Source organism: Aegilops tauschii, chromosome 2, assembly GCF_002575655.3.
Source record: "Aegilops tauschii subsp. strangulata cultivar AL8/78 chromosome 2, Aet v6.0, whole genome shotgun sequence".
In the NCBI taxonomy this organism is placed as follows: domain Eukaryota; kingdom Viridiplantae; phylum Streptophyta; class Magnoliopsida; order Poales; family Poaceae; genus Aegilops; species Aegilops tauschii.
The window spans coordinates 652,687,242-652,701,772 of record NC_053036.3 but is presented as its reverse complement, the minus strand read 5'-3'; the positions used below and the strand labels follow the sequence as shown (position 1 = coordinate 652,701,772).

At 41.2% G+C, this 14,531-nt stretch overlaps 1 protein-coding gene across 3 annotated transcripts; it reads left to right on the top strand.

The window, feature by feature from the left end:
* Positions 1 to 76: 76 nt before the first annotated feature.
* Positions 77 to 3,954, top strand: LOC109750549 (uncharacterized). Of its 3 annotated transcripts, none has more exons than XR_012203663.1 (6): positions 78 to 439; positions 633 to 2,509; positions 2,616 to 2,916; positions 2,999 to 3,104; positions 3,177 to 3,413; positions 3,517 to 3,954. XR_012203663.1 is itself a non-coding variant. In XM_073509418.1 (6 exons), exons 2-6 carry the CDS (start codon positions 2,082 to 2,084, stop codon positions 3,533 to 3,535), a joined length of 816 nt encoding a protein of 271 aa, XP_073365519.1. In that variant the 5' UTR covers positions 78 to 439; positions 633 to 2,081; the 3' UTR covers positions 3,536 to 3,954. The 3 variants fall into 3 exon arrangements, 1 of the variants encoding a protein (XP_073365519.1); XM_073509418.1 differs by having other exon boundaries at positions 2,616 to 2,691; positions 3,072 to 3,104; positions 3,177 to 3,436; XR_005769618.3 differs by having other exon boundaries at positions 77 to 439; positions 3,177 to 3,954.
* Positions 3,955 to 14,531: the final 10,577 nt, after the last annotated feature.

Here is a 14,531-nt window from a genome sequence, read left to right as displayed (position 1 = left end):
GAGCCCAAACACAACCAGGCAGCCACGCTTGTTACCAGACACGAGGGACGTGGTGGTATGGTCAGGCGCGCGAGTAGCCGACCGTGTTTCCCTTCCTCGATTCCAACTTTTCCCCAACCTAGCGCTAGCTGAAGGCTCTGGCGGCGGCGAGCGATTCTTGGTCCGGCGGCGGCGGCCGGCTCTCCTGCCTCTCCCTCGGTCCCTCCGCTCCCCTCCCCTCCCCTCCATCCGGCCATCTCACTCCCCTGCCCTCGGCCTCCGGCGCCCAGCCCTCTCCTCCGCGGCTCCCCCAGGCGCCAGGCCACCAGTCCGCCTCCGGCCTCCCGAGCGCGGCGGCAGCCGGCAGCGCCCTCCAGGCTCCAGCCACCGTCCTCGGGCCTCCCCGGCGCGGCGGCAGCAACATCCAGCAGTCCGGCCTCCGTTCCTCAACAGCCACAATGTAGTGCATCTATTCTTTCCCTCCGTTTCTATTTTCTAAACAAATTGAAGATTATTCTGTGATTGCTTGTAAATTTAAATCGAACTTGATTCATTCGCTGCGTATGATCATAAATGATTGCTACTTACTAATTACTATGTGATTCATTTGCTTCTTACTATGGAAATTGAAATGTTTATCCAATGTACATCAGACCCGGACGCCGGTTGGCCCCGCCAAAACGCAGCTCCCCGCCAACGCCCCTCTCTCTCAGCTGCCGACCTCGGCAACGAGCTCACCCACACGCCTTTGCTGCCAGAAGATTGCCCGCAGGTTGTTGTTTTCTTTTTTTATATCTCTGCATCATGTGGAACATAGCTCGAATTGAGATATATCACTTGTGTTTTCCCTTTCTATCTTACTGTGATGCACTGTATTATTGCAATTTGAAAATTGTTGTTAAAAATCGGTGAACCTTTTTGGTGGTTGAGTAACAATTGTTGTTAAAAACAGTGGTACTGTTGATTGGATGGCGCTCATTTATGACATAATATTCTTAAGTCGATCTGGTTAGGGGGAACTGCTTATGAATGCCAGAGAAGAATATTCAGCAGTGTGATGCAAAATTTGAATTACCTAAGTTGTGTGTCATCTCTACTTTTCTTGATTTATCAAAGCGAAACTAGTGGATATTACTTACTCCCTCCGTTTGGAATTACTCGTCCAAGAAATGAATGTATCTAGATGTATTTTAGTTGTAGATACATCCATTTTTGTGACAAGTAATTCCGAACAGAGGGAGTAGATTTTTAGTAACTAGTTACACCAGCTAGCCTTCTGCTGTTTGTCACTTGAATGCAGAAAAAAATCAAGCATTGGAGACATCCATTTTTTGTCATCGATGAAAACTTCTTTATGTACTTCACATAAATTCTTCTAGTAAAGACACTTCTCGATTTATGTTTTGTAATGTAAGGTGAATGATTGCGATAAATCATATTATACAATTTGAACCTAAGTATCGAATGTATAGTTTAAATATGCTTGCCCGTCTTGTGGTCCTTTCACAAGATCATATTAGCTAAATAAGAGTAAGAAATTTTGTTATATGGGTCATCGCCGATGGCTACCACAGAATCATGTATTTCGGAGACGAAAGAAGGAGTTTGATAACACCGAAGAGATGGAACTTGCACCTATAACAATGAGTGGTAGCTCAGCTTTGAGGATGTTGCAGGGCAGAGTGTTTGTCTTAGGAAAAAAGGTTGTTGTGGCAAAGAAAGGGAAAGGGAAAAAGAAGGGCAAAGACAGTGAAAAAGGAACTGAAGGTCCTGAAAAACAGAAGCGTAAAAGAGCGCCTAACAAGAAATCAGGTAACGTCGCACGTAAACCTGAAAAGAAGCCTGAGGATTGTTTCAAAAAGAAGTCGATATTCTTTGATTTGGAATACTGGGAGCACAACAAGTTAAGGCACAATCTAGATGTCATGCATATTGAGAAAAATGTCTTTGAAAATTTAATTGGAACCTTACTGGATATTGATTCTAAAACAAAGGATGGCCTTAATGCATGACTTGACTTGGGAGAAATTGGAATTCGATCTAGCCTTCAACCTCATGAAGGTGATAAGGGTAAAACTGAATTGCCGCATGCACCTTTTAATATGTATAAAGAAAAGAAGGAGATTCTTTGTACAGTGATTAAGAATTGTAGGACACCTGATGGTTGTGCATCAAACTTTTCAAGGTGTGTGAACATGAAAGAATTGACATTGACTGGCCTCAAAAGCCACGACTGCCATGTTATTCTACAAGACATCCTTCCTGTGGCACTTTTACACTGTTATCCCAGTAAAGATGTCATGATATTAGTTGTTGAGCTGGCTAATTTCTTCAAGAAACTATGCTCCAAAGTGTTAGATTTCTCTGAGCTTGACAAACTGCAAGAGAGTATTGTGAAGACACTTTGTAATATGGAAAAGGTTTTTCTTCCATCATTTTTTACTGTCATGGTACATTTAATGGTGCATTTAGTTGAAGAAGCTAAACTTGGTGGCCCGGTGCATTACAGGTGGATGTACCCTCTAGAGAGGTATGCTACTTTGATTGATTTGTTATTTTCCACAGTGCATCTAAGTATATGATTTGATTTATTGTTTCCCATTATGCATATAACATTGTTGTTTTATGATGTTCAGATCATTTGTTTGGCTAAAGTCACTTGTGCGCAATAGAGCTTATCCTGAAGGTTCTATTGCTGAAGGATATACTGTTGAAGAATGCTTGACCTTTTGTTCAAGATTTCTAGAAGGAACCACACGTTTCACAAGAACATCTAGGAACCCTGATCCTTCAGATAATACAAAGGGCATGTACATGTTTGATAGTGTTGGTGAGCCAATTGGAAAGGCTGTCACTATAGGCCAATTGGACGATCGGCTTCTAGTTCAAGCACATCGATGTGTCTTGCGACACTGATGAGCTTGATGATCTCCGTAGGTGTGCTTCAATGCTATCTCCTATTTCTTTTATTTTTCACAAGTTGGAAAAAATCATGATGTTATTTGTCTTATTATTACAGAGAATTTGTGGACCAAGAGAAGAGGAAACCGGGTAACTTAAATTTGACGGACGATGACAATGAGGATTTGATTAGTAGACACTTTGCTGACTGGTTGGAACAAAAGGTATAATTCACCTTTAGCATGTTCCTTCATTGTAGTTTCATGTGAACTCAATGTAACCACTCTTACATACAGGTTATACTAGATGATGGATCGGATATCACAGAAAAGATAAGAGCATTAGCCGCAAAACCAAGCAAATGCGGGGTGTGCTATAGTGGCTATATAATTAAGGGTTTCAGGTTTCATACTATCAGTCGCAAGACAGGACGCGTGACACAAAATAGTGGTGTCGTGAACCTTGCTGAAAATGGTGTGTCCTATTACGGTCGGTTATCTGACATCTTTGAATTGTCATACAAAGATTACAAGGTGGTCTTCTTTACATGTGATTGGTATGATCATCACAAAGCTGGTATTATAAGAGATGAGTTTGGATTCACTCATGTGAACTTCTCCCGAAAAATACATACAGGGGAGAAGTTAGAGGATGATCCTTTTGTATTTTCTTCCCAAGTGGACCAGGTCTTCTATATTCAAAATCCGAGAAGTGAGAATTGGAATACCATGGTGAAATTCAAACCTCGTGATATTTTTGACATGGGTGGAGAACCATCTTCAGATGAAAGAGTAGTCTTTGTGCTTTTAGCTTGTTACTGCAGCTAAGATATAGGTTGAGCACTTGTCATCCATGCTCCTAGGTAGAATTACTCCAACATAATTATTCCAGCTGGGTGGATCTTCTTCAGAATGTATTGTTCCCTATGTGACTCTGTGATGAACGAGCCTATGGTCTTTTTTTTTAATGTGTATGTTCCCTTTTGTTATGAATGAACAGTTGTATGGCTATCCGTTTAGTTCTTTGAATAGTTTTTTAACATTCACGTGACAGTACTACTGCTAAATTTTGGAACCTTCTGATGAAGTGTGCTTCAGGTTCACTTGTTCTGATTGGATGCTTCTTTGTGCTAGTTTATAGAAAATGAAATTAGTCTAGTCAATATTTCAATAATATTTTGCAAGTGCATGACATCGACTTTGCACGATTGACATCCCAGTTAACCAGAAAAAATTATAGGCAACAAAGATGGAGAAACTGGAAAATCATAAAAATCAGAACGAAGATGGAGAAACTGGAAAATCATAAAAATCAAAAGCAGTAAGGGATATTTGGTGAAACAGTGAAGTGTTACAGTAACTAGTACATTTCTTTTGTTATTCTTAAAATCCTGGGAACGGCCACATATGGCCACTGACATTTGTAAAAAGTTAATTTTTGGGGGGAAAATCAAATTTGAAAATGTTTGCGGTCTTGAAAAAAAACATGAATTTGAAAAAAGATTCACACCTTCTGGACATGTTCATGAATTTGAAAAAAAGTTCACCAATTCAAAGAAATATAATCACAAACTAAAAAAATGAATTTAAAAAATATTGATGACCTTTAAAGAGTTTGAGTATTTGAAAAAGTTTCACAAATTTGAAAATGGTTTATGGTTTCAAAGGTTTTTTGCAAAAAATTGGAAATTTTGACAAATTAGGGAACAATTCACAAATTCAAGAAATGTTTGTGAACTTGAAATTATTGTGACTTTGAAAAATGTTAACGGTTTGAAAAAAAATTACGAATTAAAAATTGGGAATTCTAAAAAAAAGTTCGCACATTTGGAAGAACATGAAGAATTAAAAAAAAGACAGAAAGGGAAATAGAAAAATAGAAAGGAAAAATAAATAAAATTAAAACAGTAGGTAAAAAATAAAAGATAAAGGGAAAAAAAGGAAAACCTAGGAAAACATAGTAAAGCTTGACCGAAATAAACTGAAATAAAAGATAACCGACTTAAAAAAACTGACAAGCTTCTGGATGATTCCTAGAACCCAACCATGGAAGCTTTTGGGGGCCTCGAAACCCAGGAGCAAGAGGGACGTTCGCGCTTGTGCTTTAGTTGGGCCGGTCATTTATAACAAAAACACCATGGTGCGAGATGCTGCAACCGGCCACGCCGAGAGTTGGAAATGGTGACGATGGCCCTGTTGGACGCTCGAGCCAGCCACACGATTTGTTGGAATCGGTGTGGCAGGTGTATTTCGGACTAACGTCATTTTTTGCTCCAACCGGAGTTGGATGTGGACTACGATCGGCGGCATGAGATGCTGGAAATGAGTGGCGGCACGGTGCTTCAAGTGAGGTACTACGTTGATCACTGCTACAAGCATAAATGAACACGGGGACTGAGAAGCCTACTCCGGTCGATGCGTCACATTGAAGCAGTGTCGGTCTGCCTGCCCTGGCTACTTAAGCACGACACCAACACTGGCCAATAAACATGTTGAGGAGGAGCCCTCTCCCCTCTAATGAAATTGCTGAGACCAAACCGGACGTCACGGAAAATAGGAGCCACCCCCCTTGCGGAACACGTTTGACTGTTTCGACAGACTGGCATCACCGCCGCGCCGCAACTGGCGTGACAAAGGTCGTGAAGGAGGAGGAGCCATCCAGGGTGCCTCGTCCATTACCTCCACATGGTGACGACACATCGTCACACAACACCCTGATGTCGGCCAAGAGGGTGGCACAGGAGGACGAGCGAAAGGAGTGGCGCAATGTCGGGCCACGTTTGCCACATCGGACGCCGACACCGCATCAATGACCAGCGGGTCTAGATCGTCTTGGAGGAGTTGCTGCACGCTGCCACCCCCGTCGCCGACAGGGCTAGGTGAAGGGATGGCACGCCGGGGCGCGTCCGCAGTCGACACGGCAGCGCGCGGAGGAGTGGCAAGCCCAACTTCGATCTACCACTGCGTTTATTATTTTTATTAAGCTATATCGATATTACTTGGATACATATATTACCCAATGAAGTTTGATATTTTTTGAAAAAAGAACAAAGCATACGGATTTATCCAATAAAGGATACACCTAAAAAAATTATTTATCGATTATGTGTTTTTTAACACATCCATATATGTGATTACTTAGAGCTCCCAAACTATTCACACTTAATTAAATTTGGCATTCCCGGAATATTTTTTGCTTAACAAAATTTGGCGCTAAAGATGTTTTCTTTACCGCGAAAGAGTTCCCACGTCTCTGCTATTTTTCCTCGTCTCCATCTTCCCCACCTCCCCATTATCAACCTCCCGATTACAGTATGCTGAACCTGCGCGCCGCCATTCCCGCACACCGCGCGGTGGCAGCCTCATCCTCAAGCGCGGCCCTCAGTTGCTAGCTCCGCCCGCCGCCGCTAGCTCCTTTCGCCGACGAATACCTTCTTCCTCCATCAACAAGAGGTCGCTAGTTGGAGCCTCGTCGGCGTCCGTCGTCCTCACCATCAGGAAGGCGTGCTCCTCCCGACTTCGTCCTCACAGCCACGAAGCCGCATCCGAGCTGATCTCAGCCTTCACACGAAGCTCTGCCATTTGTCCATCGGTACACTGTTCAGCCTCCACCACGTCAAGCAGGTGATCCCTTAAATCCCATAGCCCCTACAGTTTTATCATTAAATCAACCGAAGTGGCTCCTTCATTTATATGCATCTCAAATCTTGATCCTCTTCTCATTCGTCTCCTTACTTCCTTCATGTAGGCAATGCACTCTAAGTGTTTGTTGAATTGCTTGCTTGCCTAAAAATCAATTCTGACAGATTTTCTTTAAAATATGTGAGCAACTGTTTGGTCCAATCAAAATTTATATGTTAAAAATCAAAAGTAGTACAAGTGGTGTTAGATAGATTGGCCAAATAACCCCACATTCCATTCACGCTGGAGCATAAAACTGATAGTGTTTGGTTCCACAGGCTGCAATGTACTCTGCTATTTTGTAGTATTTTTAGTCTGTCCTATTTCCTACCTCATCTTAGTGCAGTCCCACTATGTTTTAGTTTTGATTCTTGCATCTTAGCTGAAGGGAGGTTTCAATCAGCAGCTCTCATATTTTTTTTTGAGAATGACTACCTGAATTACAATCATAGAGCACATTCAGATAGCATAAGCGGACGCAAGTCTTCTGGCACATCCGCAATGATTAGCGAGTCTCCTTTTCGCCTGCCCCTATCAGCCAACTTGTGGGCTAGTTTGTTCTTGCCTTTTCTAACTGCATTGACTTTGATAGCACTGAAGGTCCCAGCCGTGCTGTTGATGTCACTAACAACCGAGAAGCACGCCGACCTGTTTTGGTTACTCTCGCATAATTCCTCTGCAATCCTGGAGCAGTCTGTCTCAATGATTAGAGATCCGCAATACATCGCCGACAGCGCAGTGAGCCTAGTCAGGATCGCTTGTCCCTCTGCTTCCTCTACTGACGAGCACACAGGCATTGATCTGCTAGCTGAGAAGAGCACCTGGCCCTTATGGTCCCTCGCGACAGCTCCTGCTCAGGCCTGTCCCGTCTCTGCTACGTATGCTGCGTCTTTATTCAGCTTAATCATACCCGCGGGCGGCCGCTCCCACTCATCCGCTTCAGGTGTCCCCTCATGGCCCCGCGCTTGCTCTGTTTCAGCAGCCTTCAGAGACCCGTGCATCCCCTCCCCAACCAGCGATAATTTTCTGATTTCTTCCTCGTACCCAACCAGGAATAGCGTCGATCGAGATACTTATTCTCTCCCGTCTTGATGGACACAATTGTCTCACAGGAACCACGCACGCCACAGCAGCAGCAAAATATTGATTCTCATACCTGAATCATGTTTGTCTAGCAGTATCTGTAGCCAATCCTTCCCTGTGTACCAAAACTCTTTTTTAGCCGGGAGCTTCCATTCTTTTCTCATTGCATATCTCAAGGCTCTGCTCTTGGTGCAAGCAATTACCGCATGGTATTCATCTTCGTCACCCTTCCCACAAATTTCACACACACTGTCGTGGACAATGGTCCGTTTGAATTTGTTCTTCTTCATGGCCAGAGTGCACGTTGCAATTCTCCATCCAAATATCTTTATTTGTCTGGATATTTTTACAACAAATAAGCCATACAGTGCTATTTTTTTCAGTCAAATATTATTTTTAGGGAAATATACTTATAAACACAGCAGCTCCTTATTAATAATGAATTCAATTAGACATTAGGAATGGGGATTGGGAAGTGTGTACTAAAGATAATGGGCTGGGCGGCTGGCTTCTGCACGTCTCCACAATGTCCAGTTCGACGCTGGTTAGGTCTACTAACTGCTAGTTGGGCTCTGTTTTTTTTCTCAGACCCATCTCTATTATCCTATGGTATACGAGTCAAACCAAAATCTCAAGGTGTGGGTAGTGGCCCACCCTGTCCACCCTCTGTCTCCCCCTGTCCAACATATACCATTTGCTACAACTAGTTTCTATTCAAAAAACTTGTATAGCATAAAAATGCTATTTATCTAGTAGATGTAAGATAAACTGGACTGTGCCATCTGTGACATTGCTGTTACTATTTAGGACTAGACCAACTATGTGAGTTTGTTGGCAGTGTTATGTTATTAGCATTTGGAAGATAACTTTTCTTACACATCTTTTGCGAGGCAAATATAAGAATTGATTGGTTCCAACAAATTTGCGAAATCATATGCATGACCTTGACATATGCTTCGATGCTTGACCTTAACATATGATTTTAACATTGTTTGGTAAAGATATCATGTCGAGGATACCTCGACGGCTTCGAAGCCTAAACATCCCAGAGCAAGCTTCTGAAAGTGTACAACCAGATGAAGAAAATTTACAAGGCCCTCCAGAGATTGATGATCTAGTACCAAAAAAGCCTCCTGAATCTACTAGGAAAATTAAAATAATTTGTAAGCTCAATTTTCTTTTTCAAACACATATCTAGTATGATGTATATGGTCCAGTTATATGCCATTGTGATACTCTTGCATGCAGGGCCAAATGGATATGTGCGACAGATTATAGGGGAATTCCGAGGTAAAAATTTGTCAGAATTACGTGGGGGGGGGGGGGGGGGGGAGATAATTGTGGAGACTGACGGAAGTGGAGTTCCAAATGGAAGGTCGGCTGCCATTCTTGGTCAGCACCTTACCTGGCTTGCAGAAAACTCAACATTTGCACCATTGCATATTCCAAGACGGGACAATGAATTGTTTCTACAAAAACATGGGCAGATGATCACAGATGTGGAGGTAAAAAAATTATAGCACTGTTCAAGACTGTTCCTTTCACATTGCTAATTGTCAATTTTAATATTTGAAGGAGAAATTTAGCTACCCCAATGAGACTAGACAACTTACAAGAGACTGGATCCTATTGAATATTAACAAAAAATGGAGAGTGTATAAGTCTCGTTTGAAGAGTAAATATTTCAAGCGTGACAAGAAGTCTTTGGCTGAAATTGAAGCATGTGTTCCCAAAGGTGTTAATGAACATCAATGGGATACTCTTGTTGGGTTTTGGTGCCAGGATTCACACATGGTAATGTGTTATATTCTCATACTTAATCTGCCGTACATAATTAGTTTGATGACATTAATATTGACTAGATGTGTTGTTTTCCCAGAAATTATGCGAAAAGAACACTGAGTGTGCAAAGAAGCATAAGAATCCACATACAACCGGGAGAAAAAGCCATGCTAGGCCCAGAAAAGAGATGGTCAAACTTTTTCTTTCTAAAGATGGCTCAGAAAAGTTTTGTTAGGAAGAAAACTGAACATGTTCTAACAGAAACACTAACAGACATTCTAATTTACTTTGTTGAACAGGAAATTAAGAGCAATCGAAAGGTTAGCAAGATTGAACTATGAGATGAAGCTCACAAGCAGAAGAAGGACGGTGAATACAAAAATGCGAATACAAAGATAGTGATGGTATACTTCTACTTGTGATTAAAGTAAAGGTTTTAATTTAAAACTACTTAGTATAATGAGATGTTTGTATTTATTTCAACAGGAGAAACTGGAAGAAAGAAAGAAAGATAACAATGGGAGCCTTTCATTTAGTGATTATAGAGAAGTATTTAAAAGTGTGCATGGGGAAGAGGCAAAAAAACTTCGTTGGTATTATGGTGATAAGTATTGGAGCGAAATAAAAGTATCTCAGGGACTGACTTTTGTTCAGCATCCTGAGAAAGAAGGAAACGTTCAATTTAGACTGCGGGCACTAGGAGATAATGTAGAAAATGTGACAGATGAGTTGGCTATGATCCGTTCGTTCCTGAAGCGAAAATTCCCCACAGAGGATTTGAGAAATGAATTTGTAACTGCGGGAAGTGATGAAGTTAGTATCTAAACCACACCTCTTTCTGCAGAGATAAAAATATGAGTATTAATATACTATTATCCTATTCTTGTTTCAGGTTGATCTCAACGAAAAAGTTGTTGGCAGTGACCTCCCAAATGAATCACATAACGAAGCAGAAGAATATGCTCCATTGAGTGCTATGCAGGTGATGTAATAGTTTCTTCACTAATAAATATTCTACTGAGAGTGGCCTTTCAAGACCCGGGTGCCTAGACACCCTCATATCCAGACTGTCTGTGCAAAGAGCGTCGCCTAGAGATATGTGCCACGTCCAGTAATTAGCAGGTCTAGGATTTACTAAGCGCGGGGAGATAGAAATATTTAAAACGAAAATAGGCTAGACCCACACTGTTCATCATAGGCAGAATCCACCTAGCCTGTGACCGGCCAGTCTAAAACTGAATTGACATGTCAGCCTGCTATATACAGGAAATATAAACCCATTTGCCCGTTTCTTGAACAGGCGAAAAGAAATCTCGCCTTTCGAACCTGACTATATCGGCCAGTCTAAAAGTGTATATATGCTGTAGACCTTTGCATAATCTATATTCTAAACGCTTTACTACCCTCCGAAATGAAACAAGAAGGCGTTGATAATATTTTGATATGCAAACTGAAAGGGCGCTGATGTAGAGACCCTGGGGCCCTGCTTTCTTCTGACCAGCCTAAGTAATACGTGGCGGGATACATCTCCATGCGATACAGCGCATGCACCGTCCATTGGTTGTCGCTTCAATCTTTTTACTCTGTGTTGTCACTTCAATCTTTACCGGATTGACCTCCTATCGCGCCTACTCCCATGCACTGCCTGACCTCCTAACTGACCTACGCTTCCTGCTACAGCATAGGAGCGCCGCTGTTTGTCTGAATAAATTGGTTGATTAAATGGCCTGACACTGCAAATGCTCTGCTCCTGAATAGACGCTAGCACGAATCTTACTGTCACTAAGCGGAATAGACACCTTTTCGAGATTCTACTTCATTCTCATACTTAAACAATTGTTCATCATAAGTTGCAGGAACTACATTCTAGCGACTGAGCGAACCAAAGAGTGTTACACCGGTTTATCGTTACCACAAGAAAAAATGGTTGCTAAGGATAAATCAAGGGTGTGCAGAATTAACTTTACCGAACAAGACTAACCAGGAATTGCATCCTAGCAATTGCGCAAGAACCAAAGAGGGTTGCACCAGCTTATTTTCACCACATGAACACACAGTTGCTAAGGTGTGTGTGCACGCGTGCATAAATTTCTGTTGTGTTATCAAACAATGTCTATGTTTTCTATAAGTTTACTATCACCTAAACTGAACCTCAACTGTAGAAAGCACATGATGGTCCTGAAGCAAAGAATGGTCATGCTGAAAATAACAATGCGACCAAGCAAGGTGGTCCTGAACCAAGTGTGCAACTTCATCGCATCACTAAGCAGGTATATTATATATATCTGAATGACAATGGTTAGAATAGTTAGTTGGTCTAATTCCATGTGCAATCATCCCTTTCTGCTTAAAGTGAAATCTTCCATGTGTTGTGATAATGAATGCTTCATTTCTTGAAAAAATAGGATAAAATGAAAGTTTTTTTGTTTTCGTTGAACCCGAGAAGCAAAGATAAATTTGTGGCCGAAGGAACTTTAGTGAGTAGAGATAAAACATACGTGGTTGGAGGAAACATGCTTGGAGAGCAATATGTAGCGGTTTCTGTTTGTGCTGTTTCCAAAATTTGAAAATCAGACACTGGTTAGACCATATGGACAATTGCAAATAGTAAGGGATGCTATTGGTCATGTTATTGCATGGCCTCTATCACATGTAAGTACACTTCCATGCAATCATCATATGCTCCAATGTGCGTGCTTAAGGCTTTATATTTAGGAAGATTCTGTGTGTTTTTTAGGTAAAAAAACCAAAATTAACCACTCCTGCACAACCTCAAAACAAGCCACCAAACGCTGGTATGGAACATCATCAAAGTAAATTTGTTCTCACACTATTCTTCAAGCTATGTTCTAAAATTTTCTCTGTTATCTTTCTTTTTCAGGGTAGCTCAAGATTTAGAAAAGGAGTGCATTGCAGGAGCCATGAGCAACTATAGAAGAATTAGTATTTAGATGGACAAATATTATGTATTATATAAAGATTTTATCTTTAGAGGAAAACTTAGTTCTACTTTGTATGATCTCTTCTTAATTATTTGCATATTTTATATGAAGATCTGATTTGATTCAGTTGTGAACCAAAAGTGTTTGTTCCTACTAAATGAAATTGTGCTAATGGGATTGTTGTGGATACAATTGGCGATATGGGTGGATCCCTTCATATAATGATATTGATTGCTTATGAATGTGATTGGTGATATGGTGGATGCTTTTATATAACAATATTTGTTGATCATTCTGCACAAGCATATGGCATGATAAAGTTACTGGATTTGAAATGGCGAAGTACAAATTTGGAATGAATCAAATATTATTTAAAATAAAATATTATGTGGTTAAAAAAACCTTTTGTATATTTAGAGATGAATATAACGTCTGTACATAGCGTGCATAGGAATGGGCCTAGGACCTATGGCGATTTAAATGGCCCTGTTAGTAGAGACGTACGAGCACATGTAGCACAACGACTCTACATGTCTAGAGACGCTTTTGAACGTCCAAATATAGCGTGTCATAACTAGAGACGCCTTAGGACGTCCCAATATAGCGTCTCATGCCATGTACAAACGCTTAGCCAGCGTGTCTATATGTTTTGAGACGGTCCGTGAGGAGACACTCCAAAGACGCTTTACTAAGTCGATTCTATGGTTGCCTAGAGATGAAATAACACGTCTCTAGGTATGGAATATGACGTCTCTACAGGTAGTTTTTGTTGTAGTGGCTTAGCCCTTGCTATGATTCAATTTGTATTGGAGAAGAGGGGCGCCAACCCTATGGGGAATGTAGCTATGCTGTACTTCTTCCTACTAGCTACGGTGCAGCACCTGTTCCTAGCTATGATGCTGCTCCTGTCCGCTACTTGATTTATCACCGCTTTGGTCTTTTATTGGTCATTGATTTATAGACGGGAGGATAAGTACCCTGGCTCGACCCCAGATATCGATTTAGCATTCCATTATCGGATCTCCGAAACAGGAAACAAGAAAAGTAATCGAAATCGTGTGCCAGCGGGACATACGAAATTCACACTTTTTGACTCTCAATCCACAGGTGGAGATACCAGGGGTGGGTTTTCATGGCCTATAGTCTCCCCTGCCGACGAAGCACGAACTAAAAACATTGAAAATTGGTATTAGGCATAATATAAAACGACAAAGGAATAAAAATATACAAATCGAAAGTAATATCCAATTATATATTAAGGGAAACTTAATACATAAGAAAAAATAGAAAGTAGTAAAGCGGGTAGTGGAGAAGAGCCATCGAACCAGATTTGTCATTTGCTTTTCGTTTTGAAAACTTGACTTATCAGAGAGGGGCCAGGGGGCTGGAAGAGAAGAACTTGAATACTAAACGCTGGAAGAGAAGAACCTTAATACTAAACCAAGTTTCGGGAACTTCTTGGTGACTTGATTGGTTCCCTTCCCCCAATTTGCAAAGGATGATTCCCGTGAAGGTGATCTCGATCACCATTCTATGATATTTCTGGATGCTTTTGAGAAGCTTTTCCTTTTACCTAATGCCGGCTACCGACAACTTACTTCATGCTATTACTAACACTTATGACTGAGCCGCACTTGCTTTCCAAAAGAAATTGAAACTATCATGCCTGAGACTAGCCAATAGAAGAAAGAGCCACAAGCAAGCCATAGCAGCATCCTTTTTCTTCGCTTTCTTCAACAATGCGAATCTACCTCACTCCTCATCATAACTCAAATAAAAATTCAAGTTCCAAATTGATATTTCCTCACGTAAGCAATAAAATGTGAAACCAATATTCATCATGAAACTTCAGACACTGATGATTGTGAGGTTCTGGAAGAGAGACGACGTAGGCTGATTCAAAGTAAACAGAAAACCACCCCTTAAACTCATTTGCTCAACATTCTTTCCACAGCAACTAGAAAAGTGGAGAAAATCCAATAAGGGGAGGTCCCGGTGAATACAAATCAATTGGAAACCGAACCCCGCATTCATGTCTCTAACAAGGCTGTCTAAGCTAAGCGGCCATGGACCCATGGACCCGGGGAATCTGAACCATTAGGTAGAGTTTCAGCTGAAAGAAAACCAAAATAAGAATGAGGAAGAAAAAGATATCGTGATGAAA